Raw genomic sequence first — 24,410 nt, 5'->3', positions numbered from 1 at the left:
TGTCAAATTCCTCTGTCTGAACACCGTCTGAAAGGCTGTGACGTTAGAATGGAAATCTATGCCAGTCAGGATCTGTCATAGATTTCCTGTGTAACTCACGTCAGGTTTTTTCTCCATCCCAACCTGCCCCGCTATTGCCACTGTCACAAAAAGTGGCAAATAAGATGCAGGAGGTGGCACATAAAAAGGGCCCGAGCTCCAACAATATTCCACAATTACACCCATATAGGCCAGAAAACTGTAGTAAATGGGTCAATAAATTCCCCCCAAAGACACTAAAACTGCTTTCTGTACTTATGGATCACATGATATTGCTATATTTTTTGATTCTTCTTACTTGTGGCTATTAATTCCAGTATTAACCTCATATTGTATATACATTATATCTGAACTAAAAAATAGGAATTGTGGATGACAATTTTGACTAACTATAATAACAGCGAAACTAAGAAAACTAGGACTGAACTAATAGGACTGAAATATTGTGACGGACAGAAGGGAATATGAATAGCCGGCCATTATTGGTGTCCAAGGTTACGGATGTGTCCGGGTTTTGCCATGGCATTACAATTAATCACCTCCTAAGTGTCAAAAAGTGTTCTTGAGATTTTTGGAATGGAGTAGGAAGGAAGGGAATGAAATATAGCAGAAAATATATATTATATTCTCCTCCAGGATATTAGAGCAGAATATGCCTCAAAGTAAATGGGGTCTAATAAAGTATATGGATGGAGGACCAGTGTGCTTATACGACCAGTTCTCCATTCACTTCTATGGGGCTGCTAGGACTGTAATCACCAGCAGCGCCCGCAGCCCCATAGAAGTGAGGGGAGTGCCAGTCATATAAGCGCACTAGCTCTCCATTCAGAAGACTACTTTATGGGGACTTTTGGACCATTGTTCTACTCATCGCTGGGGGATCCGGAAATCAGACAAGTGGATACGGCTCAACCCTTAAAATGATAACATTTTAGATGCCTGCTCACTCCACCACTACCTCTCAGGTTCCCCCTATTGGGGATCAATAAAAAAAAAAAAAAAAAAAAAAAAATATGTATGAACAGTAGGTTCGGAGCTCTGACCTCTGACTAGTAAAAATAGATTTAGAAATTCATTGGCAATTTTTTTTTTTTTTAACTTAAACATGACATGGAGCAAAAAGGAAGGTACAGCTGGATGCTGATCTGTGGGGGCTTCTGCTCTGACATCTGCACCTATCTCTAGAACGGGGCCATATACCCTGTCCTGCTGTATCCAGGCTTGTAGAGATGTCCAGAATTATGTATTAGACAAGCTAACTATGCACCGCGTTTCTCGCTCCCTTTCACTTCTATGGGAGTTACTGAAACAGTGTGTGCAGCTATTTCTATAGTCCCAATCCGCTCTGCAAGTCTGGCAGGACATAGAGCCCATTGTGTAGATAGGTGTGAATCCCAGAGAGTACTCCATAGATATTTAAGATGAAAAAAATCCCTTTAAGCAGGGGATAGAGAACACATTTGTGGCTCATACCAAAAAATGTAAAGTACTTAGTAGAATATCGGATTGGGATCTAGCAAAATGTTCACACGATATTGTCCATTGCAGTCAGCATATGGCCTTTACAGCTCCCAAATGCAGATTTATGTAAGATATACAAGAGGAGTCTATTATTATTTTTGTGACAAAAGCAATGACAAATGTTTCGGATAGGATACATAAATACTGAATATAGGCATTGTGGATGCATGTTCTTCATGGGACGCACATGACGTCTGTGATACCGTGTCCATGTCTGAAATCTGAGCACTGGGTAACCGGACATAGTAATGTCTCTGGCATTGTCCGCATTGGTATCTGATTTAACTCTCCAGTCTCTGTACTGCAGAAGCAGAGTAGTCCTGAGTATCGCTTACTCAGAGGCCATGGGGGGCCTGATTCCTTTGTGTAGGTGTACAAGGCAGATATTATAATTTCTGAATATGATGAGACAAAGCCTAGGCCTTTATGGTGGCTTAGGGTCTTTTTCAGTTGTAAGGTCCACCTTAGTTTTCATCAGAGAAGAATGAGGCGTGGACGAGGTCAGGACTGGCAGAGCCTCCAGGGGGTGTGAAGCTATCCCCCTCCGATTGTTCTGACAACTCTCCATATTCACTGTTGTAAAATGTCTGCCCTCCACCATATGACGGATATGACGTCTGACTCCTGTTCTGGAGGGATGAGCAGCTAGGTGTAGTGGTCTCCTTATTTCTACGAGAACTTTTACTGCTGTGGAGGAAACACATGAAGATACAATAAGACACATATGAGCTGAGATATTTTTAGTATGTAGAGAGGTTTTCTGGAAATTACATATTGAGGATTATTTTTATATGTGTTTGGTAGAGGCCTGACATTCGGGAATCCCACAAGCGCTACAACCTCTTCAATGTACTGATTATGTCATGTTCGTTGTGCACATGGTACAGCAACAACTCAGACCCATTCACGTAAATGTGGCTGAGCTGTAATACCAAACCCCTATGCAAGGTATGGTGCTGTGTCTGGTACTACTGAAGAGGCCACAGGGCTCACCTGCAGCCTCTTCAACCAGATGGTCTGTGGGGGTCTTGGGGGTCTGACCCCCACCAATCACATACTGATGAACTATCCAAAGACTAGGTCATCAATATGTAATTCCCAGAAGAGGAACCAGTTAGTTGAGACCAGTAGGGACCCTGGAGGCATCAAATTTGGAGCCTTCTGGGATTCTGTCAGGTGAACAACACTTTAAGAGGTTTCACTATAGGGGGTTGCAGTTGTACCAGGGCCATGTAGCTTGAGGAGACCAAAAGTTCCCTCTTCCACACATGAGGAGACCAATATACAACTATGTGAGAGTTCTTGGAAAACTGAACTTGGCTCCATAAACTGTACTGACTATGATAGCAGTGAGCTCCGAAATGGCCAAAGCATTACTATATTGGACTGACTGGTTGGTACAGTATCCCTTTGGCCATTCGGCAGGTCCCTGCTCACCATGTTTCCCGGACAGGATTTGGTCAAGGGAAAGCGGCCTAAAGGCCTTTAAACTACGTAAGTAATGACTAATGCAGATGGTATTGGGAAGGCTCTGCTGGGGTTCAGGAACTTCAAGTTATACCCTGACAACACCGAAAACCAGAATGAGATAAAGCTGATGGGTTGGGGTGGGTGACTCTAAGTGTAAGCTTATGTGACATATCTGGATATGTGCAGGTAATGCTTTGGAGTTTTCTCCAAAATTGAGATGCCCTGAAAGTGTACTAAACACGGTGAGCCTTACTCTGGAGGAGTGCAGCTATTCCTAAGACTCTTGCATTCTGCCATCCCCGGTATTGTTCCTGTAAAAATACTATGTTTATTCTGAGCTACAAAACTAAAAATGGAAATGTAAATCCTTGTGCAAGAAGTTGAGAGTAAACATGTGCCAATGACCTGTAGACGCCATCTGTTCTGTGTCTGTTCTCTATCCTCTCCAGTTCTTCTGAGGCCAGTACCATCCCACTGTCTGTCTGATTGTCCTGTAGAAAAAGTGACCATTAGTATAGTGGCCGCAACCAACATGGTGACACCGCACAAGAGAACTTCAACAATCCAGACTCTGATTCACCCCTGTAATACTTGCCCAGGACATGTTTTTCTGATCCCAAAGACCTCGTATATGAATGAGGAACTGAGCTGACTGGTTGTACTATGGGTCTAATTTTAAGTAACCTGGCTATGTGGTAAAAAGAGGATGTAGACTGGGTAGACAGTTCACCCCTTATGTATTAATATAGTTACTAGAACCAGGGACTTGTTGATTGATGGGGGTCTGACCGTTTTGACCCCCACAGTTCACAAGAGAGGAAGTCCTATTCACCGGTCTGAATGGTACAGTAGGTCGAGCATGCATGTTGCCAATCCATTCATTCTCTATGGGTCTGTCTGTACTTGGCTATCTCTGACAGTCTGAAAAAAGGGAATGGAACTACTAGCTGCTCCATTTATTTAGGGGTACAAGGGACTACCATTCTCACGATCAATGGGGACTCCAATGGTTGGAATCCAACTGATCACTAAGTTACCGTAACTTGAAATAACTGGAATGTCCCTTTAAGTAATTTAAACCATATCCTTCCTTACATGTTTCTGCAAGGGAGAGGATGTGATACTTAATATACTGTACAATACAGATCAACATGGACCACAATATGAGGTGCAGTATGTCTGCTTATTGTACACTGTGATTGTGTGGCTCTGTCCTGAATAAAATATATGTCTAAATGCCATGTTCCAATGATCGTGGTTTATGGGAAGCATGGAAATAGATATGAAATAGAGTGAAAGCGTTCATATACAATAATAAAGAGCGCTCAGGCATGGGCAGCCGACTGTCTAGTCTTCTATGCGCTGTTCCATCTTGCACAATAAGAGACTACGAACCCAGCAATGAACCATCACTGATATGACATTTAGGGCATGTTGTAAGGATTCATTAATTTCTTAAAATCTCCACTTTGCTGCAAATATGTTCTTCTAATTTTCCACTTCCAAATCCAGGAAAGGACAATCTACAGCATTTTGTCTTCTTGTACAAATACCCTATTAGGTGTGATGCATGGGGCACATACAGTATAGTAGCACCTACCGGGTGACCTTTGTGCGTCACATTTGTCATTGGAAATTCTTCAAATGTTTTCAATCTTGATGGACACCGGATCTGGTTTCCTCCAGTGAAGCAGCCGGGAAAAGAAACACAGTTGTAATACCTGAGTGGATATAATAAAAAAAACCTAAATACAGTTGTATGAGCCGCTACATAGCCTTCTACATTATATACAGGCTGGATGATCATAGTCAGGAGGCACATACGTTAGTGGTTGTATTTGGCGTCGGAGTGATCAGTTATGATTAGTGTGGGATTCTGGTTCTGTTTCCCTGTAGCGCCATTGCAGGTCAAGCTAAGTATTACACATTTCTTATGTAAAGCAATGCATTTTCAAAGTATGGATGCCCTGAGTCCTCCAGACATGAGATGAGATTGCTCTCCATCTGGCTTATAGGAAATGTTTCTGGATAAAGGAGCAATTTGACAACCCTGACATAAGGTGTCTTCCAGGACGATTATTCAATCTCCATTGCACCCACAGCAAATTGATGTTGCCCCGTAACGCCATGATCAGCCAAGTATTTCCACTGAAGGTAATATAGGATTATATGTCAGCCTTTCTAAATGAATGGCCCAACCATGTAATAAATGGTCTGCTCAAGTCCAACACAATAGAAAACACTCTTCCCAAGCTTCCCTTCAATCTGGTCCTCGAATATCCCATTGGAGGAGCTGGAATGAACGATGATAATCATATGCCCTTTACAAACAGAAGTTGTCTTTATGAGAGTACACCTTTAACCCAGATTTCCCAGTAGAACATGTAAAAATCAGTTTTCTGAATATGTGTATCTATATATATACATATATACATCTACATCTATCTATCTATCTATCTATCTATCTATCTATCTATCTATCTATCAATATCTCTCTAAAAATACAAAAAAATGCAGGGCACTCTGCACACAGCACAAGGGCATGGAAAACCCTACAGGCCAATACTAATGTAAAAACACCTAATAAGCTAAATAATACAGAGGAACTTGGTTATACAAATTTTCTCTCTCTATATATATATCTATGTCATCTTACCTCACAGCCAGGTTATGACAGTGTAGTCTCATGTCACATTCCTCCTCATCGGAGTTGTTCTGTGGACAGATCGGTGACTGGGACAAGTCCATTTCCTCTGAGCTCTGGGAGTCATTGAGGGGGATGTAATCTTTTCCTTCCTGTAGGCGATATCCTTATCATTGCATATAATAATTCTTAAGGCTTTATGAACCGTGTTAAGATTTTAGCAATGGGATAAAACATTTTAGGAGTTAAAGTGTTTTTTTATGTTACATATTGAGGACCTATCCTTAGAATACATCATCGGTATATGATTGGTAGGTTTCTACTCATGGGTCTGCCATAGTATAGCTGTCTGAAGAGGCCGCAGCAAGTGGGTGAGTGTTGCGGCTTCTCCACTAAATACCAAGTACAGTGCCGTACATTGCATAGTGGATGAGTTTGGTATTGCAGCTCAGCTACATGCACTTGAATGGGACTGACTTGCAATCAGGCCATGTGATAAATGAACATGTATTCACTGGCCTGTAAAACTGAAGTGGCATTCACCAACTGCTGATGCCACTTTCAACAGCTGATTTGTAGGGGTACTGGCTATCAGACCCCATATCAAATAACTGACTTTCCTTGAAAACCCCTTTAAATGAGTGGCCTTGATAGCTGCCACGCAATACAGTAATATATAGCTGTAAATAACAGAGGCATTCCTATTCTATAAGTGACAACATCATAACACATCATATTTGTAGATAAACAATATGACTATATTTTTGCAGCTGTTTATGGGTGTAAGTGAGTGAATTGATGGTTGAGTTCATGCTCAATAAATTATAAGGCACCATCTAAACTGTGACGACATACCTGCTGTACGTTCTCTTGGAGGAGGTCACCCAGAATCTCAACCAGGTCAGTGAATGTCGGTCGTTCCTTGGGATCTCCGTGCCAGCAACTTAACATGATCCGATAACTGCAACAAACAGTCTCTATTAGTTTGCAATACCTGCCTCTGCATCATAAAACCAGCAAAACCACCCAAATAGATTCTTTGCTGAGTGTTTCACTGATCCGTGTGGGATCCATAATCTACATTCTGTGGAGGAATCCTCTAGCAAGTGTACAGCTTCCATGCAGCGCCACCACAGGTGACATGAAGCATTACATATTGCATAGTAAAATCAGTGGGCTGTCAGTGTAATTGACGGACGTGTCGGGTCCTCCAGACTGAGAAGCTTTTTGTAGGGGCTGCTTGTCTGTGCCAATTCATGAAGGTTATGAATATGGGGTCCTTCTTTATTATAGGGGTATTCTCATCCATTTTTACTTATGGCCTGTCCGCAGGATAGGTAATCTGTAGGAGATCAGTGAGGGTCTGACACCCGGGTCTTCTTACTGATCAGCTGTGTGAAGGAGTCACGGCGCATATGCGAGTGTCATGACCCCTTCACTGCTATATATAATGTAATTGTAAGACTTTAGAATAAATATCCTGCTTGTTCTCTACAGAAAATTTTTATTCTTCGTTTATCGCAGCGCTCAGTAGTTATTCAGAGGAAGTGATTGCTGGCTTGGAGTCTAAAACATGTCTGCCTGGGATAAGTATTGGAAAGTGTCTCTGGCGATAAGAAAGCTTCCAAACCCGAGCATTACAAAGCAGCAGGCTTGGCTTGACAACAACCTGTAATGACCGGGTTCCTGACCACCGAGGGGGTTCAATGAATGGCTGCCAGGAACACTACAAATACTTGGATGGAATGATATATAGCTCTTGGTTGTCTTAAATGCTGCCAACTTGATACTTATCAAAAAGAAAATATTTGTGACCAAGTTCAGTTGTGATTGTGAGAGAGAAATATGAGCAGTTTCCATATTCTGGTCATGAGAACTGGCCGGTCTTTTAATAGAATATCATAGGTGTCATTCCTGATGTCTAGATACTTGGCTCTACTTACATGTCTGTTGTTGCATATTCCGGTGCCCGCATGCGAGTTCCTTCTTTCAGACGTTGGCAGAATTCTTCATTGATTTGGACTCCAGGATACGGAGAAGCTCCTGTAATGGGATCAGACCTTAGTTAGTATTCTAACTACTGGGGTAAAGCAATGTTACTGTACCTGTTGTCTCAGTACTATGTGACACTGTCTTAACAGATACCTGCACAAGCCCCTAGGGGGAGCTCACTGCATACAGATTAAGGCTAGGGGCTACATGGTAACAAGGTCAAATTGCCCTGCTGCTAAAGGTAGCAGTGAATATGGACATGCTGAAATCCAGCAGCCTTGGAGTTTTGACGACAATCATGTCACAGCCAAGATGACTTGCGGGTTGCAAAGCAATTACATACACTATCATCAGCTGCAATGTAGACCTAAGGAGCGGTCACCAGGTCTGAAAAACCCAATGACATATATCATCTGATCAGCTCTATCACCTTGAGCATTCTGTGCTTTGTTCATCCAATCTGTTCAGGCATTGCAAAGATATAAGCCCTTTTAATGTTGATCATATTAATGTATACTAGCCAAGTGGGCAGTAACAATGCATGACATACAGAACACAGAGACCCCTCCCCAGAGTGAACCACAGTGTTACCGTCCACTTGGTTAATATACAGTGGGGCAAAAAAGTATTTAGTCAGTCACCAATAGTGCAAGTTCCACCACTTAAAAAGATGAGAGGCGTCTGTAATTTACATCATAGGTAGACCTCAACTATGAGAGACAAAATGAGAAAACAAATCCAGAAAATCACATTGTCTGATTTTGTAAGAATTTATTTGCAAATTATGGTGGAAAATAAGTATTTGGGCAGTAACAAAATTTCATCTCAATACTTTGTTATATCCTTTGTTGGCAATGACAGAGGTCAAACGTTTTCTGTAAGTCTTCACAAGGTTGGCACACACTGTTGTTGGTATGTTGGCCCATTCCTCCATGCAGATCTCCTCTAGAGCAGTGATGTTTTGGGGCTGTCGCTTGGCAACACGGACTTTCAACTCCCTCCAAAGGTTTTCTATAGGGTTGAGATCTGGAGACTGGCTAGGCCACTCCAGGACCTTGAAATGCTTCTTACAAAGCCACTCCTTCGTTGCCCTGGCGGTGTGCTTTGGATCATTGTCATGTTGAAAGACCCAGCCACGTTTCATCTTCAATGCCCTTGCTGATGGAAGGAGGTTTGCACTCAAAATCTCACGATACATGGCCCCATTCATTCTTTCATGTACCTGGATCAGTCATCCTGACCCCTTTGCAGAGAAACAGCCCCAAAGCATGATGTTTCCACCCCCATGCTTTACAGTAGTTATGGTGTTTGATGGATGCAACTCAGTATTCTTTTTCCTCCAAACACGAAAAGTTGTGTTTCTACCAAACAGTTCCAGTTTGGTTTCATCAGACCATAAGACATTCTCCCAATACTCTTCTGGATCATCCAAATGCTCTCTAGCAAACTTCAGATGGGCCCGGACATGTACTGGCTTAAGCAGCGGGACACGTCTGGCACTGCAGGATCTGAGTCCCTGGCGGCGTAGTGTGTTACTGATGGTAGGCTTTGTTACATTGGTCCCAGCTCTCTGCAGTTCATTCACTAGGTCCCCCCGCGTGGTTCTGGGATTTTTGCTCACCGTTCTTGTGATCATTTTGACCCCACGGGGTGTGATTTTGCGTGGAGCCCCAGATCGAGGGAGATTATCAGTGGTCTTGTATGTCTTCCATTTTCTAATTATTGCTCCCACAGTTGATTTCTTCAATCCAAGCTGGTTGCCTATTGCAGATTCAGTCTTCCCAGCCTGGTGCAGGGCTACAATTTTGTTTCTGGTGTCCTTTGACAGCTCTTTGGTCTTCACCATAGTGGAGTTTGGAGTCTGACTGTTTGAGGTTGTGCACAGGTGTCTTTTTATACTGATAACAAGTTTAAACAGGTGCCATTACTACAGGTAATGAGTGGAGGAAAGAGGAGACTCTTAAAGAAGAAGTTACAGGTCTGTGAGAGCCAGAAATCTTGATTTGATTGTAGGTGACCAAATACTGATTTTCCACCATAATTTGCAAATAAATTCTTACAAAATCAGACAATGTGATTTTCTGGATTTGTTTTCTCATTTTGTCTCTCATAGTTGAGGTCTACCTATGATGTAAATTACAGACGCCTCTCATCTTTTTAAGTGGTGGAACTTGCACTATTGGTGACTGACTAAATACTTTTTTGCCCCACTGTACACTAATATGCGTCAACATTAACAGGGTTTATATCTTTGTAATGGCTAAACAGTTCGGGATAAACAAAACACCAAAATGCTCAGGGGACAGCGCCGATCAGATGACGACTGCCTTTCAGACCTTGTGACAGGTCCGATTTAAACAGCTTTCATTGCGTTCAACAGCAGCAGCAATATGAATGTTTAGTTACTCCCTCTAGTGGTGGCTTCATGTGGGCAAAATTATATAATTTCACTCCACTCATAAAAATAGAGCTCTCCTATACAGTTACATTATAAAATATTCAGTACAGAATTATAGATCTGTAGAGGACATTCATGACAACACATTCTGATTTTTGCGTTAGCTCCTTTTCAGTGCCATGTATATATTTCTGGTTCCTACTCAGGTTTTTTATTCAGTCACAATACTAAGGGTAATTTCATAGGTAGGAATTGGCTGCTAAATTTGAAGCAGAATATGCCTCAAATTCTGCCTGCCATTCATTTCAATAAGAGACAATAGCAGATTTTTTCTGCTAGCTCATTTTTTCAGCTAATGTAAACGCAAGCGTCCTGCTCGTTCTTAAGGTGGATTCTGCCTAAGAACTCACATTGAAAGGAATGTGAAGTGGAAAAATACACTTGCTCCGTTGGCACAGAATTGGATGCAGAATTTGTCAAAATCTGCTCCCAGAATTTGGAATTCAGTCCTACCTAATATAGATAAAAACAAGTGGCACTCTTCTCCAAATTCAGCTTCAAATTCAGCATCAACATCCTTGTTGGTTTTTGACAAGCAGAAAAAAATCTACTTTAAATTCCTGAGGTAGAAATTTTTTGCTCAACAAATTCAGCGTCAAATTCCTCCGTTTGAACATACACTAAGTATTAGAAGGGTAACAAAGGGTGGTGGGTTCATTCTAAAGCCACTGTCTTTGGCACCAACACAATTTATCCTATCCCTGACGTGCAAAAACAAGTTAAAGATGACCTTTCACGAGTTGGGGCACATGCAGTTTTATATACCATTGGAAAGCCGACAGAGTGCTGAATACAGCGCACTGCCGGCTTTCCCGATCTGTGCCCCAGGTGAAGAGCTATCGGTACCGGTACCATAGATCTTCACTGTCAGATGGGTGTTCCTGACAGTCAGTCAGGAACGTCCTTCTTCACAGCACCACCTATAGCGCTGTATTGTGTGAGCAGGGAGGAATGCCTCCCTCCCCTCCTGATAGTACTCGTCCATAGACGTGTACTGGAGGAAGGCGTTCCTCCCTGCTCTCACAGTACAGCGCTATAGGTGGTGCTGTGAAGAAGGACGTTCCTGACTGACTATCAGGAACGCCCTTCTGACTGTGAAGAGCTATGGTTTCAGCACCGATAGCTCTTCACTTGGGGCACAGATCGTGAATTCAGCGCACTGTCGGCTTTCCAGCGGTATATAAAACTACATGTGCCCCAACTCACGAAGGGTCCTCTTTAACTTGTTTTTGTACGACTGGGATAGGATGAATTGTGTTGGTGCCCAAGACAGGGGCTTTAGAATGAACCCACCATCCTTTGTTAACCTTCTAATGCTTAGTTTTCCAGCGGTATATAAAACCGCCTGTAACCCATGTCATAAAAGGTCCTCTTTAAAGGGGTTTCCCATGAACAAAACCATATATAAATCTGTAGAACCATCTTAGAGGTGACAGTCTGTTGTCTGGATCGGTTTCCAATGGATATGACCATGAATGGACTTGTCAGAAACCTAGCCATGATTGTGGACAGGTTATCGGACAGGAAAAGCACTTGCACGAGACGATAACCTGTCCACAATAAGGACATCATGGCTGGGGTTCAGACAAGTCCATAGAAAGTTCCTGCATTCATGATTGCAAACAATCCCAGAAAAACCCCTCTGAAAATAAACTCTTATTGGTTGCTATGGGCAAGTAACTTTTACCTTTCACCAGTTTTGGTAAATACCTCTAAAATAAGCATTTTTGTTAAAGTTGCAAGTTTCTCATTTTTAATATTTCGACCTTTTATGGCAAATACAATTTTTGTAACCTCGGTCTCCCTTATGTTCATACCATTCAATGTATTTTCATCTCAATTTGACTATACCAGCAGATAAAGGGAATGGGACACGGTACAACAGATTGAATAATCCAAGAAAACCTCAACATCCAATATGTGAAGTAAAACAGTCACCATTATTTGACTTACCAAGTGAGAAGATTTCCCATAGCAGCACCCCAAAGGACCAGACATCACTCTGAGTAGTGTAAACCTTATCAAAAATGCTCTCCGGCGCCATCCACTTCAGAGGCAGACGGGCCTGTAAGAAATTACAATACATTAGCATGCAGACAAAGCCTCCTGGAAGGAATATCAAGTTCTGGCTTAGACCTCCCTCTGATAATTAAGACGTAACTAAGATTCGCTCTTAAGCAGACCTGTCATCTCCATATAAAACCACTGGTGTCTACATGGCCGTGAACCCCGGACCTTAGATTAGTTTTCTTCTGGGCTAATATAGGATATTCGCAAAATTATATTTAGATTTCCTGCTCCCTCCATAGATATCAGGGACCGGAGATACTTTACTTTTTCATCTGTTCCAATGACTAATGGCTGTGTTTCTCTATGGAAATGACGGATGGTTTGTATTTTCTATTATACATTTATAATCTTCTATTTGATGCTTTATAGAATTTATTTTTACGGGCTACGGCTGCTCATGCATTGGCTGCCGCCTGGGGATCGAAGATTCAGGAATATCAGGAAAACCAGATATTAAGGTAATAAAATAAGGGTCATGTGTCTAGTTAAAGAGATACAGAGGAAAGAATCTGAATCACTACACATTTTACATGATAGATTTTATACAACCCAAAGTTTCTGAGAGTAGGCTGCTAAGGTTCCCTTAGGGTACGTACTGAAGACTGGATTATATAGTAAAGATGCTCCATCAACTAATGGACAACGATAAACCCAGTGGGACCCTATCGACTATTATGGGTTCCATCACGAGATCTGTTTTCTCCATCACAGGCTTGCAGGACTTTTTCGCCTGAGATTTTAGACTCTGCATGGACATTGACGTAGATGTGAAATAGAATTTGCCAGCTTCACATGCCCCATAAGTATCTAAGTATCATATACCCCATAAGTACCTAAACCTCCTATACCCCATGAGTGCCATCCAGAGTGCCTAGTTTAAATAGTACTAGCCTCTGCCTGCAACTTCGTCTGCGTGTTGTTGGCGTCGATGATCCACCTCAAGGGCGTAACTACTGTGGTAGCAGCAGAGGCAGCTGCCACAGGGCCCGGGATACTAGGGGGCCTGGTGACAGCTGCTACCGATGCGGATTTATTTATTTTTTTTTTTAAATAGGCCGTTACCTGCTGGTGTAACTCCAGTACATAATGGGCCCTATTTACTGCAGCGCCGGGGGCTGCCTGAAGATGGAGAGGAGCTGCCTCCTCCACAGTGCATCTTTTAACAGTAGTAAAGTCAGCAATTGCTGCCTTTACTATTGCACCCAAGCAGGGGCTGCCTGCTGTCCGGGCCCCTGCCGCCTCCCAGCACTTGCATAGTGACAGCGGGCAGGAGAAACTTCTATCTCCTGCCCGCTGTCTGTCCCCAGGCCCTGTGCCAGCATCTATACTAGTAGATTGAAGGACCTGAGACATGACGTCATCAAAGGTCCTTTAATCTACTAACATAGGATCAGTGTCTTTTGTGGGCGGAGCTTCCCAGATTGTACAGGTCAGCAGGGCCACCATCAGGAATTTTGGGGCCCCATACAGCCTAAGTGTCTGGCCCCCCCCCTCCCCCGCCATTTTAAAACTACGTTATTTTGCGACACACCAATTCTGTATTACATTTCCCTTTATTTAGCAGCATTACAAGGCTTAATCAGATTCTATTTGCAGGTACAATCTGCTACGTGTGACAGCGCCTATACAGAGCCAACACCATCTATAAGAGCCCTCTTAATAAATCCTCAGGGCTTATTCACATTGCGTTTTTGGCCTCCCTTGCTGGGATACGTTGGTAACCAGCCAGAATCAGCTGTCAACTTATCCCTGCACGAAGAACTGGCCATTAAAAAAAAGGGGGGTCTGCAGTTCTCCGTGCAGGAATAAGTGGGTAGCTGATTGTGACTGGTTACCAACGTATCCCGGCAAGGGAGGCCAAAAACAAAATGTGAACACTCCTTTAAAGTGAAAGTCCCACCCCCAAACAGGCTGCTATGCTAGTAACATAGCGGCCTGCATCATTATTAATACAAAGCACACATACCTTTGGAGCTATTGTGTGCTTTGTAGTTCTCCAGCTAAAAACTTATATATCATATATTATTGCCCCAGTTCCCTCTCTGCAGTGCTGCACACCCGATGCCCCAACAATCCCCCCCCCCCGTCCACCTTCTAACATCTTTCCACTGCCCCCTGTACCCCCTGAAGAACCAAAAGAGGGACAAAATGTGCGGCGCGCGTGGCAAATTTAGCCCCACTCACTGTTATGTTGACTCCATCCATTCTCATTAATTTTTCATGTGCCCGCACACAGTATAATCCTCCTACAGTCACCCGTACATTATATGTCCCCCCTCTATCTCTCCCCCAGCTTCATATACACCCTTCACCTGTTTCATGTCTCCCACCCAATCTCTGCCCCCAGATTCATGTCCGCCCATCCATTTCTGCCACCAGTTTCATGTCCCCCCCTCCATCTCTGCCCCCAGTTTCATGTCCCCTCCATCTCTGTCCTGTTTCATGTCCCACATCTCTACCCCCAGATTCATGCCCTCCATCTCTGCCCCCCAGATTCATGTCCCTCCATCTCTGCCCCCAGATTCATGTCCCCTCCATCTCTGCCCCCAGATTCATGTCCCCTCCATCTCTGCCCCCAGATTCATGTCCCTCCATCTCTGCTCCCATAGTCATGTCCCTCCATCTCTGCTCCCATATTCATGTCCCTCCATCTCTGCCCCCATTGTCATGCCGTCCTCTCCATCTCTGCCCCCATATTCATGTCCCCTCCATCTCTGCCCCCATTGTCATGCCGTCCTCTCCATCTCTGCCCCCAGTGTCATGCCGTCCTCTCTCTGCCCCCAGTTTCACGTTCCACATTACACTGACTGACTTACCTTCTCCTTCGTTCCCTCGCAGCTCTCTGCGCGACTCTCTCTCACTGGCGCACAGTTATAGACGCGATGTGACGTCATCACATCGCGTCTACAAGCCAGTAGCGGAGGCGGCGAAGCGAGGAGCTGACACAAGTCAGCTCCTCGCTTCAGCCGCATATGTGACAGCGAGAGAGGCGCACAGCGGCGAAGCGAGGAGCTGACCTATGTCAGCTCCTCGCTTCGCTGCCGGCTACTGGCTTGTAGACGCGATGGCTGAAGCGAGGAGCTGACCTGTGTCAGCTCCTCGCTTCGCTGCTGCCGCCGGCTACTGGCTTTTAGACGCGATGTGATCACATCGCGTCTAGAAGCCAGTAGCAGCTGCGGCGAAGCGAGGAGCTGACACAGGTCAGCTCCTTGCTTCAGCCGCGTATGTCTTCAACTCAGATCTGCGTCCTCTGGATGCAGATCTGAGTTGAAATAGGACATACACAATGACTGCTACGGGCGCCAGGGGGCCGGCACACGGTGGCGGGCCAAAACCGGGCCCCCCCCATTTTTCAATTTGGCCGGGCCCCTGACGCCAGTACCAGTAGTACTGGCCTATCGGCGGCCCTGCAGGTCAGTGTACAATGGGGGGAATGGGTTATAGGCTGAGGAAGAGGGGTACATGGGTGTGCAGGCTGTGTGTGAGAAAGTCTGCACCCCCATTCCTTCCTTTCTCACATACAGCCTGCACACTTATGTATCCTCCTACTCACAGTATGCACCCCCCATTCTGCCCTATGTGAGCAAGAGGAGGGAATGGGTGGTGTAGGCTGTGTGTGAGCAAGAGGGGTACATGGGCTTGCAGGCTGTGTGTGAGCAAAGAGTTGACCTGAGGGCACAAGGCTGTGTGTGAGAAAGAAGGGGGAATGGGGGTGCAGGCTGTGGGTGAGCAAGAGTGTGGTGGAATGGGGGGTTCCCCCCTCCAGATGACCCCCTTGCTCGCACACAGCTTGCACCCCCATTTCCCCTCTTGCTTATACACACCCTGCACACCACGTCACCCTCTTATTCACAAACAGCCTGCACGCTCATGTTCCCCTCTTAGAGGGGGCCCCATGTCAAAAGTTTGCCACGGGGCCCTGCCATTCCTAGTTATGCCACTGATCTATCTATATTCAGCAAATTGCTGCTATCAATGGTTTGCGTGCTACAGTATTTCTCAAGCTGTCCTGCCGCTGAACTTGTTCCTCTCACCATGCCTGTGATTGTTCCAGCATCTCAGCAACTCGCTGGGACGCCATATAATGAGTGTGTTGTTGGCGTCGATGATCTGCCTGCTCCGGCGTTTCAGTTGCTCTAAGAGCTACTTGACGCCTATCTTCCTCAATCCTCCTGAGCTCCACTTGAGGAGAACTCTGTGACTTCTGGCTACCTTCGTAGCTTTTGTGATTTTAGAGTTTTGCGACAAATTAGATTTTCTTTTTCCGGGCATGTTTAAAATTGTGAAACTGCCAATTTGGATTAAAGGGGTTTTCCCATCTCAGTGTCTCAGCACTGCCTGGAGCAGATCAGATAATATGCAAATACTTGTTCACAATGGACTCCGTGTTATCTGTGTGTTTATAGACAGAGATAACAGACCTGGCTTTATCAGCAACCTCCAATTAGCTGAGAGAGTCCTGCTGGCAAGAGCAGTTTAATATAGTATATGAACATAAATTCATAAGAGTCGTGAAGCCATGTCATTTACCGGGATAAAAAGTAGCCTATAGCAAAAAAGAAAAAAGAAAGGGCACTCACCCACAAAGAGGCTCATCTTCATAAAAGAACTTCCTTTATTAGGGTATCACATCTTTAAAAACAAAAGATTTTGCATTTTGAGGCTTGAAAAAGTGCATGTAGTAGTGCGAAATGGCTGTTGCCTTTCTTGCCATTGATGCTGTACTTCCCTCCCTAGAAGATTTTGTTTTTAAAGATGTGATACCCTAATAAAGGAAGTTCTTTTATGAAGATGAGCCTCTTTGTGGGTGAGTGCCCTTCCTTTTTTCTTTTTTGCTATTGTTTTTCAATGCTTTTTTCTGGTTGTTGAGCACCCCCACGGCTCTATATGTAAGAGGTTGTATTCCTCCTATTTACCTCCAGCCTACCAGCAATTACATTTACAGACTCAGCAGTGCCATCCTGACCATCTCTTTTGCATTACATTTAAAAAGTAGCCTATGTGTTAATCGAGGTTATAAACTACTAGCTGGTACCAGCGACTTCGTCTGCGGTGATTGTAGAAGTGGGTATATACAGACGTGGGTAAGGTTTTCGTACTGTGTATAAGGTATGGGATATGAAATGTAACTTTGTATCTTGTTTTTGCTGTAATTCAGAGAATACGTGAGACTTTTGTGTTGAAGTTAATTTGTATTTCAGCTGCTATATGGTGTTGTGAGAAACTTTACATAGTGGCTTTGGGACAGAAGTATTTGAAGTTAACCCTTTCCCGCCGATGGCATTTTTTGATTTTCGTTTTTGACTCCCCTCCTTCTAAACCCCATAACTTTTTTATTTTTCCGCTCCCAGAGCCATATGAGGTCTTAATTTTTCCTGGGACAAATTTTTCTTCATGATGCCACCATTATTTATTCTATATAATGTACTGGGAAGCAGGGAAAAAATTCAGAATGGGGTGGATGTGAAGAAAAAATGCATTTCTGCGACTTTCTTACGGGCTTTGGTTTTACGGCGTTCACTGTGCAACCAAAATGACATGTCCCCTGTATTCTGTGTTTCGTTACGATTCCGGGGATACCAAATTAATATGGTTTTATTTACATTTTGACCCCTTAAAAAAAATCCAAAACTGTGTTAAAAAATTATTTTTTGAAAAGTCGCCATATTCCGACAGCCGTAACTTTTTTATACATGCGTGTACGGGGATGTATAGGGTGTCTTTTTTGCGGGACCGGGTGTACTTTGTAGTTCTACCATTTTCGGGAAATGTTATTGCTTTGATCACTTTTTATTCAAATTTTTAGCAAAATCAAAACAGTGAAAAAATGGCAGTTTGGCACTTTTGACCATTTTTCCCGCTACGGCGTTTACCGAACAGGAAAAATATTTGTATAGCTTTGTAGAGCGGGCGATTTAGGACGCGCGGATACCTAACATGTATGTGTTTCACAGTTTTTAACTACTTTTATATGTGTTCTAGGGAAAGGGGGGTGATTTGAATTTTTAATCCTTTTTTTTTATATTTTTTTTACTTTTTTAAAACTTTTTTTTTGCATTTATTAGACCTCCTAGGGGTATTGACATGGGTGGGCGGTGTCGCGGATTGTCAGAGCGGTGGGGGTCGGCAAACATGGCTGCTCCGGAGCGTTAAAGAGAACCACCTGGAGTATCGTTAAGGTGAGGGGCAAAGTGGTAAAGTATATGTATATGAGATTGTGTGGGGTTAGGGGCGAGGCTGTAGAGGGCAAGATTAATTTTCTGGCTTGCTATGGTCCAAAGTGTGTGAGATTGCAGAGATGGTGGTGTGAGTTTGGGTTTTGTGGGGGTCCTGGCACAAACGTATGTGCGCTATTGTGACGAAAAGTAGCCTATTGTTTAATCGAGTGTAATGACTATGTTTGTGGAAAATTTCAGCCAAATCGGTGGAGCGGTTTTTCCGAATATGGGAGGAAATTCACGCAGACACAGAGAGAACATACAAACTCCTTGCAGAGGTTTGTCCTTGGCAGGATTCGAACCCAGGAGTCCAGGCTGTAGGGCTGCAGTGCTAACCACTGAGGCACCGTGTTGCCCCCACGTGTTGTGCCTGATTTTTGAATAAAGAATAAATCCATGCTTCACTATACGAGGTTGTTAACTTTGTATAAGTGCGCGTATTGCCCTGCCTCCGGGTTCCGGACCCAGATGTTCCTATATGTTCTCTAACAGCTCAGTGCAACTATATAGTGTACAGTATACTATGGTTGTGCTGCAAGTGCAAAGGGCCCCGATCCAAAGCGCTCCACACAGTGTTCTTATCAAACTTTCCATATAGTTGTCCAAGGATATAAGAAAACACTCCAGAATAACATATGCCGCCATATAGAATACAATCCTGTATGTTCTTTGCTCTTTGTTTCTAATAACAGGATCTTCCTAATGATACATTTCTGCTCGATCTTCTATTCCTGAGGAAATTTCGGCATTTTGATCTGAGTACCTCAAATAAGCCCAATTTTCCCGACATCCCTGATTTTATTGGAAAAACCATTTACTTACACTTCCTTTCCTGACGTAATCTGGGTCTTTGTAAATATCTCTGGCTAGACCAAAGTCACAGATTTTTACAACATTGTTCTCAGACAATAGGATGTTCCTGGCAGCCAAGTCTCTGTGGATGCACTGCAAGAAAAGGAATAAAATGCTTAGAAAGTAATGACTGACACTTCTTTCTGTAAGAACAAACGTAAAAGGCACAATCCTACTATATGGTCTATAGATGTATAATGCTGGAACATACAATACAAAGTGCATCCATCTATTGGAATTCAGAGGTCACTTGCCCCAAAATGGTGACATATGACATTGGTCACTATAGATGCAGGCAGCTTACCAACTAAGAGGCTTCAAGAGGATCTGTCACTCTCCTCCACAAAAAAAGTGGTTACATGCTGATTCTGAGTCAACCTACCCCATATAATATAATATAATGGAGTCTGTTGGGTGCCTGTCATCTTAAAACTAAAGTCCTCCATGCAGGACTTTTTCCTCCTTGGATTTCCAGATGGACACTGGGAAGGAATCTCCAGCACAGATGAGCAAGTATTTGCAATGTTGAGAGCAGGGGCGTAACTACCATAGAGGCAGCGGAGGCGGCTGCCACAGGGCCCGGGCCATTAGGAGGCCCGGTGACAGCCGCTACCGCTGCGGTGCAGGGGCCACTAAGGGACATAATACTGTGTGCAGGGGCCACTAATGGACATAATACTGTGTGCAGAGCTTACTAAGGGACATAATAGAGTGCGGAGGAGGGGGTCAGTCGAGATCTTCGGCGTTGGTGTCGGTTGGAGGGGGCCCTATGTCAAAAGTTCGCCACGGGGCCCCGCCATTCCTAGTTACGCCACTGGTTGAGAGTGGAGGTGGAAGAACAGACCTAGTAACCTTGGGATTACAGGTGCATTGGGTGACCGTTCAGGATTTCGTCCCCCATTCTGCTTGAAAAATTGGGGTCTACAGTAACCACTTTGTAAGAACGGAAGCCCAAGAGCCAGTGTGATCCTAGTGTAGGCGTTAGATCTCAAGAGGCGAGACGAGTACCACTTTATTATTCTGCTATGCTATTCTCAGGCCGTTGACAATACACAAACCTGAAGATTACATATCGGGCATGCCTGTATATTGCATATCGCAATGACAAAGAAGGGATCTGAGAAAATACATGTGCCATGGATGCATGACAACCATGAAAAACCATTTCATGTTTTTTTTTAGCATGGTCGTGTTAATATATCCTTACCTATCACACAACAGCATTGGTGTGGAAACCAACTTACTTGTTTCATCTGATAATAACTACTTATTATGCGAAGCCGTCTTAGAAAATGGCTAAAGTTAGAAGAGTCTAAAGTTACCAAAATGTAACACACTGGTGTTATTTTATGTCATGTATTTTACATAATGTCCACTAGAGGTCACTCTTACTTCCCAGATGGACACAGGTACAGCCGCACATGCAGGAAGGTACTTGGGTTTAGGAAAGTTTGATCTTTATCTTTCAGTTATGTCATTCAGAGAAGATCAATTTCCACAGATACCTTCTCTGGGATAAATGCTCCATTTTAGACAAATATTTCCCTACATCCCCTGCTGTAAAATGAGCACTCAGTTCATCTGAGGACAAGAAGAGCCAGTGCAGTATGGACTCAGACATAGTGAATTAGTATATTACTTTGATAATCTTCTAGGACTTCCCTTTAAAGTGGTTCACAAGGCAAATCTCTGAAAACAACATGTGAAGGTTATCTAGGGCCAATGGCTTACAGAGAATGCAGCCGTGATAGTGATATGTCATTATAGTGAGCACTATATTCTGCGCCAAAAATAAAACATAGACACATTCATCATCTTATAAGTATAGGAAATTACAGTAACCCTGAGAAAACATGAGTTCACCCAAAAACTGACAAATGGTGATAAACTATATTGAAAAATTCACATCTAGTTTGTCTGTCCTCATAGTCACTTACTCCTTATCAATGAGATCACACGGCTTCATGGTTTACGAAAAAACTCCAGGATGGGGAAGGGTTCTCACTGCGAACTCCTCCAAAACGATACTTGGAACACACATCTATGACATTTATCAAAACCGGACATGACATTCATCTATAAATTGGTTACCGACTTTGGACTATCTATTTTTATTAGAAAGGTCCCCCAAGTACAAGTTGACTATAGGGTGTCCTGCTGGCGAAACCCCCACTGATAAAATCTTTATCTGTAGCATGTATTCAGTCCCCTGCAGCACCTCCACAGGAGACATGAAGTATTACATAATTCTTAAAGGGGAGTCAGAGCTTACCAGTGCATTCCCAGCACTGCTTAAGCCTTACAACAAAATATATAGCTTGTTCCCCCGGAGCCCAGTTCATAACTTTTTCATAGGGCTGCAGCGGAGGCTGGACCTCTGGTAACTGCCTGTCCTGCAACCGCTCCAACTCTCTGGGTTACATGACAATTCCACTCTACTGAATGGAGCTGTGGCAGGGATCTTAGGGGAGTCCAAGACATGAGCAGCTGTAGGGGAGCCAGAGGGATGAACATTGTGGTCTCCCTCGCAGCCCTCCACAGAAGTAATAAATGGGGCTCTGGGGATCCAGGGTGTACATTAGTAATAAAGCTTAACCTTTGCAGGGAATGCCCTCAATAACCTCTTTTATTGAATGGGCTATTGGACTCCCAACAGAGGGAGACACACAAACCATATTGTCTTGGTTGAACTTAAAGCAGCCCTTTGGTTTACAATAAAAAATTCACACTAAATACATACTGTAGTTAAAATACCTGACACCCTCATGTGTAATCTTTCCGGTTCCTCCTATTCCCAGTTCCCCCCCCCCCTTCACTTCTGTAAAATGGCCACCAGCTTTTTAGACTCTTCTGTATGGTGTACTCCGGTAGTCTGAGAAACGCCCCCTGCTCTCAGATGAACTAGCTTACAGCAGGAGGAGTGTCTCAGCAGAGTGTGCATAGAGTTTTAGGATTAGAGTATTAGTATTAGGAGGAACCATACCAGAAATATTAAGAACAAAGTAGCTACAATCTTATTACTAAGTCTTTTGATTATTATAAATATGTCCTTTGTACATAAGGTTATTGTTACCTTTCTAGATGATAAGAACTCCATACCACGAGCCACCTGGAAACTGTAGCAGATGAGATCTTCCATAGTGAGAGGACTCTGCCACAAGTCTTTCACTGCATGAAGAGCCATAAGTTACTAACATATTGCCATATAATATATAACATATTGCCATATAATATACATAATATTTATTTAGACAGTAGATGAAGCACAAATTAACAAAGAACTTCAGAACTGTCAACTAGTGGGGCCATGAACTCTAAGTATGGAACATGGACCCAAAACACATATCAGAAGCCAGCCATGTTGAAGTTTTTGAAAAATGTTTGGATGAAGGTTTTTATCGTTCACAAATGATCTTTCTTTGAAAACCGAGATTGGGGCATTCACACGGAGTAACGCCGGGCGTGTATCACAGCCGTACACGCCGACGTTACGGCAGACTGCCGGAAAACTTCCCCATTCACTTCAATGGGAGCGCTCGTAAACGCCGCTGTTACGAGCGCTCCCATTGAAGTGAATGGGGAAGTGTTCGGCAGTCTGCCGTAACGCCGGCGTGTACGGCTGTGATACACGCCCGGCGTTACTCCATGTGAATGGCCATTTTTTCCAGAAAAACTGTGTAGCCTTCACTGAGTGAAAATCTATGACCAGTTTCAGAGACTGTAGTAGCCAATATGGACAGAAATCTAACTCGTTCACTAATTGTTCAACCATTAACCCCCGTCTATCTCATCTCTGACCATAGAGGATATAGAACATGTTCCTTACACTCTGTGGTCCGTTGGGTCTGGTTCTTGGTCACCAATAGCCTGCCAAAAATGGCTCCTTCATTGACTCCTTCTCTGCTCATCCTGTCCGCTATGACGGCCTCCACCATTGATCGGACTTGACTACGGGATCGCGGCGATCTCTCCTGAAAGTGATAAAATAATTGCATTAAGTGGCTACATACTTGGATATATTAGACCTACAGTAAGCATCAGGAACTTTCTTGATGGACACAGTGTGAATTCAGCCTTACATGAATAACAGAATAACAGAAGAACTCTCCATACCCGATAAGGAATGAATCCGTCACGTTTGGTCCTAAGGTAATTGGAAAGGTTGCCATATTTGCAGAATTCTACAATAACCATCAGTGGTCCTAAAAGAGAAACAGGATGTGTGATATTAGAGGATATGAAGAAACAATACAACAGCAACTGAGGTTTTAGATTTATTATAAGCAGGTAAGGCTCGGCTCGCGTGGCATTTCCATGGCATCCATTTCTTTATTATACATTTTTTATTAAACAGATATACTGTATGAGTATTATAATGAAAACGTAATGTGAAATGAGCCTAATATATCCTGCGCAATATTGAACTCTTATGCCTCTTTGGAAGTTGTCAAGCGTGCCCATGGCTCATTGAGTTTGCATACGTAACACAATTAAAGATTTACTACATGCCCGGTGTCTGAGTGTCCCAGCTCCAGGGATTTGCCCCCTTCCCACCACCAATTGATCAAAATCTCTAAAACTAGCTATAAAATAATATTTATTCCAAGCCTGCTTAGCAAGATTCGTCAATTATCTTCTGTATAGGGACCTCCTGACTCTCCTTTTTGGTTGAGACCAAACAGCCAATAGCTAAAATTGGTCATATTCTTTAAGTTAATGTTGGTAGAATTGGCTCTTGGGTTTTGACATTCTGACCATTTTGCTTTAAAGTGAGATAAGAGATATCTGGCAGTGACTTTCTCCCGTCTCTCCATATACAACATATGCTTGCTCAGTTGACTATGTCGGAAGGGGTAGCTTTCCATTCGTTTGGCTGACAGCTATCTAATGTCTAAGGCCAGCATAATATACGCCATAAAAAAAGATTACATTGTAAAACTGCTATATGGGTTGCTAGTCCTGGCAGAAACCTAAGGCTGGCCCCAGATTTCTGATGCAGGTTCCATTACAAAAATATATGTCAAATTTCCCCAGTGTGTGTTATTGCGATATGTGCATACCCTAGGGGTGCCGTTAGACACCCCAATCCCTACATTGCATTGCAACAGCAGGAAAAATCTCACCTATTATCTACTCTGCTGGAACA

General features: G+C 43.4%; 1 protein-coding gene across 1 annotated transcript in view; it reads right to left on the bottom strand.

The window, feature by feature from the left end:
• Positions 1 to 1,340: 1,340 nt before the first annotated feature.
• Positions 1,341 to 24,410, bottom strand: part of FLT4 (fms related receptor tyrosine kinase 4) — a 182,972-nt gene continuing 159,902 nt past the window's right edge. Inside the window, exons 20-30 of the mRNA XM_075274970.1 lie at positions 23,378 to 23,466; positions 23,091 to 23,235; positions 22,338 to 22,432; positions 19,235 to 19,357; positions 12,078 to 12,189; positions 7,618 to 7,717; positions 6,530 to 6,635; positions 5,687 to 5,826; positions 4,631 to 4,751; positions 3,436 to 3,521; positions 1,341 to 2,247 (exon numbers count right to left, since the gene is read on the bottom strand). Coding sequence (XP_075131071.1) covers positions 2,025 to 2,247; positions 3,436 to 3,521; positions 4,631 to 4,751; positions 5,687 to 5,826; positions 6,530 to 6,635; positions 7,618 to 7,717; positions 12,078 to 12,189; positions 19,235 to 19,357; positions 22,338 to 22,432; positions 23,091 to 23,235; positions 23,378 to 23,466 — 1,340 coding nt within the window. The 3' untranslated portion in view covers positions 1,341 to 2,024. The remainder of the gene's footprint in view (positions 2,248 to 3,435; positions 3,522 to 4,630; positions 4,752 to 5,686; positions 5,827 to 6,529; positions 6,636 to 7,617; positions 7,718 to 12,077; positions 12,190 to 19,234; positions 19,358 to 22,337; positions 22,433 to 23,090; positions 23,236 to 23,377; positions 23,467 to 24,410) is intronic.

Source organism: Leptodactylus fuscus, chromosome 5, assembly GCF_031893055.1.
Source record: "Leptodactylus fuscus isolate aLepFus1 chromosome 5, aLepFus1.hap2, whole genome shotgun sequence".
In the NCBI taxonomy this organism is placed as follows: domain Eukaryota; kingdom Metazoa; phylum Chordata; class Amphibia; order Anura; family Leptodactylidae; genus Leptodactylus; species Leptodactylus fuscus.
Note: the sequence above shows the minus strand (reverse complement) of the source record. Positions and strands in the feature narration are given on the sequence as shown.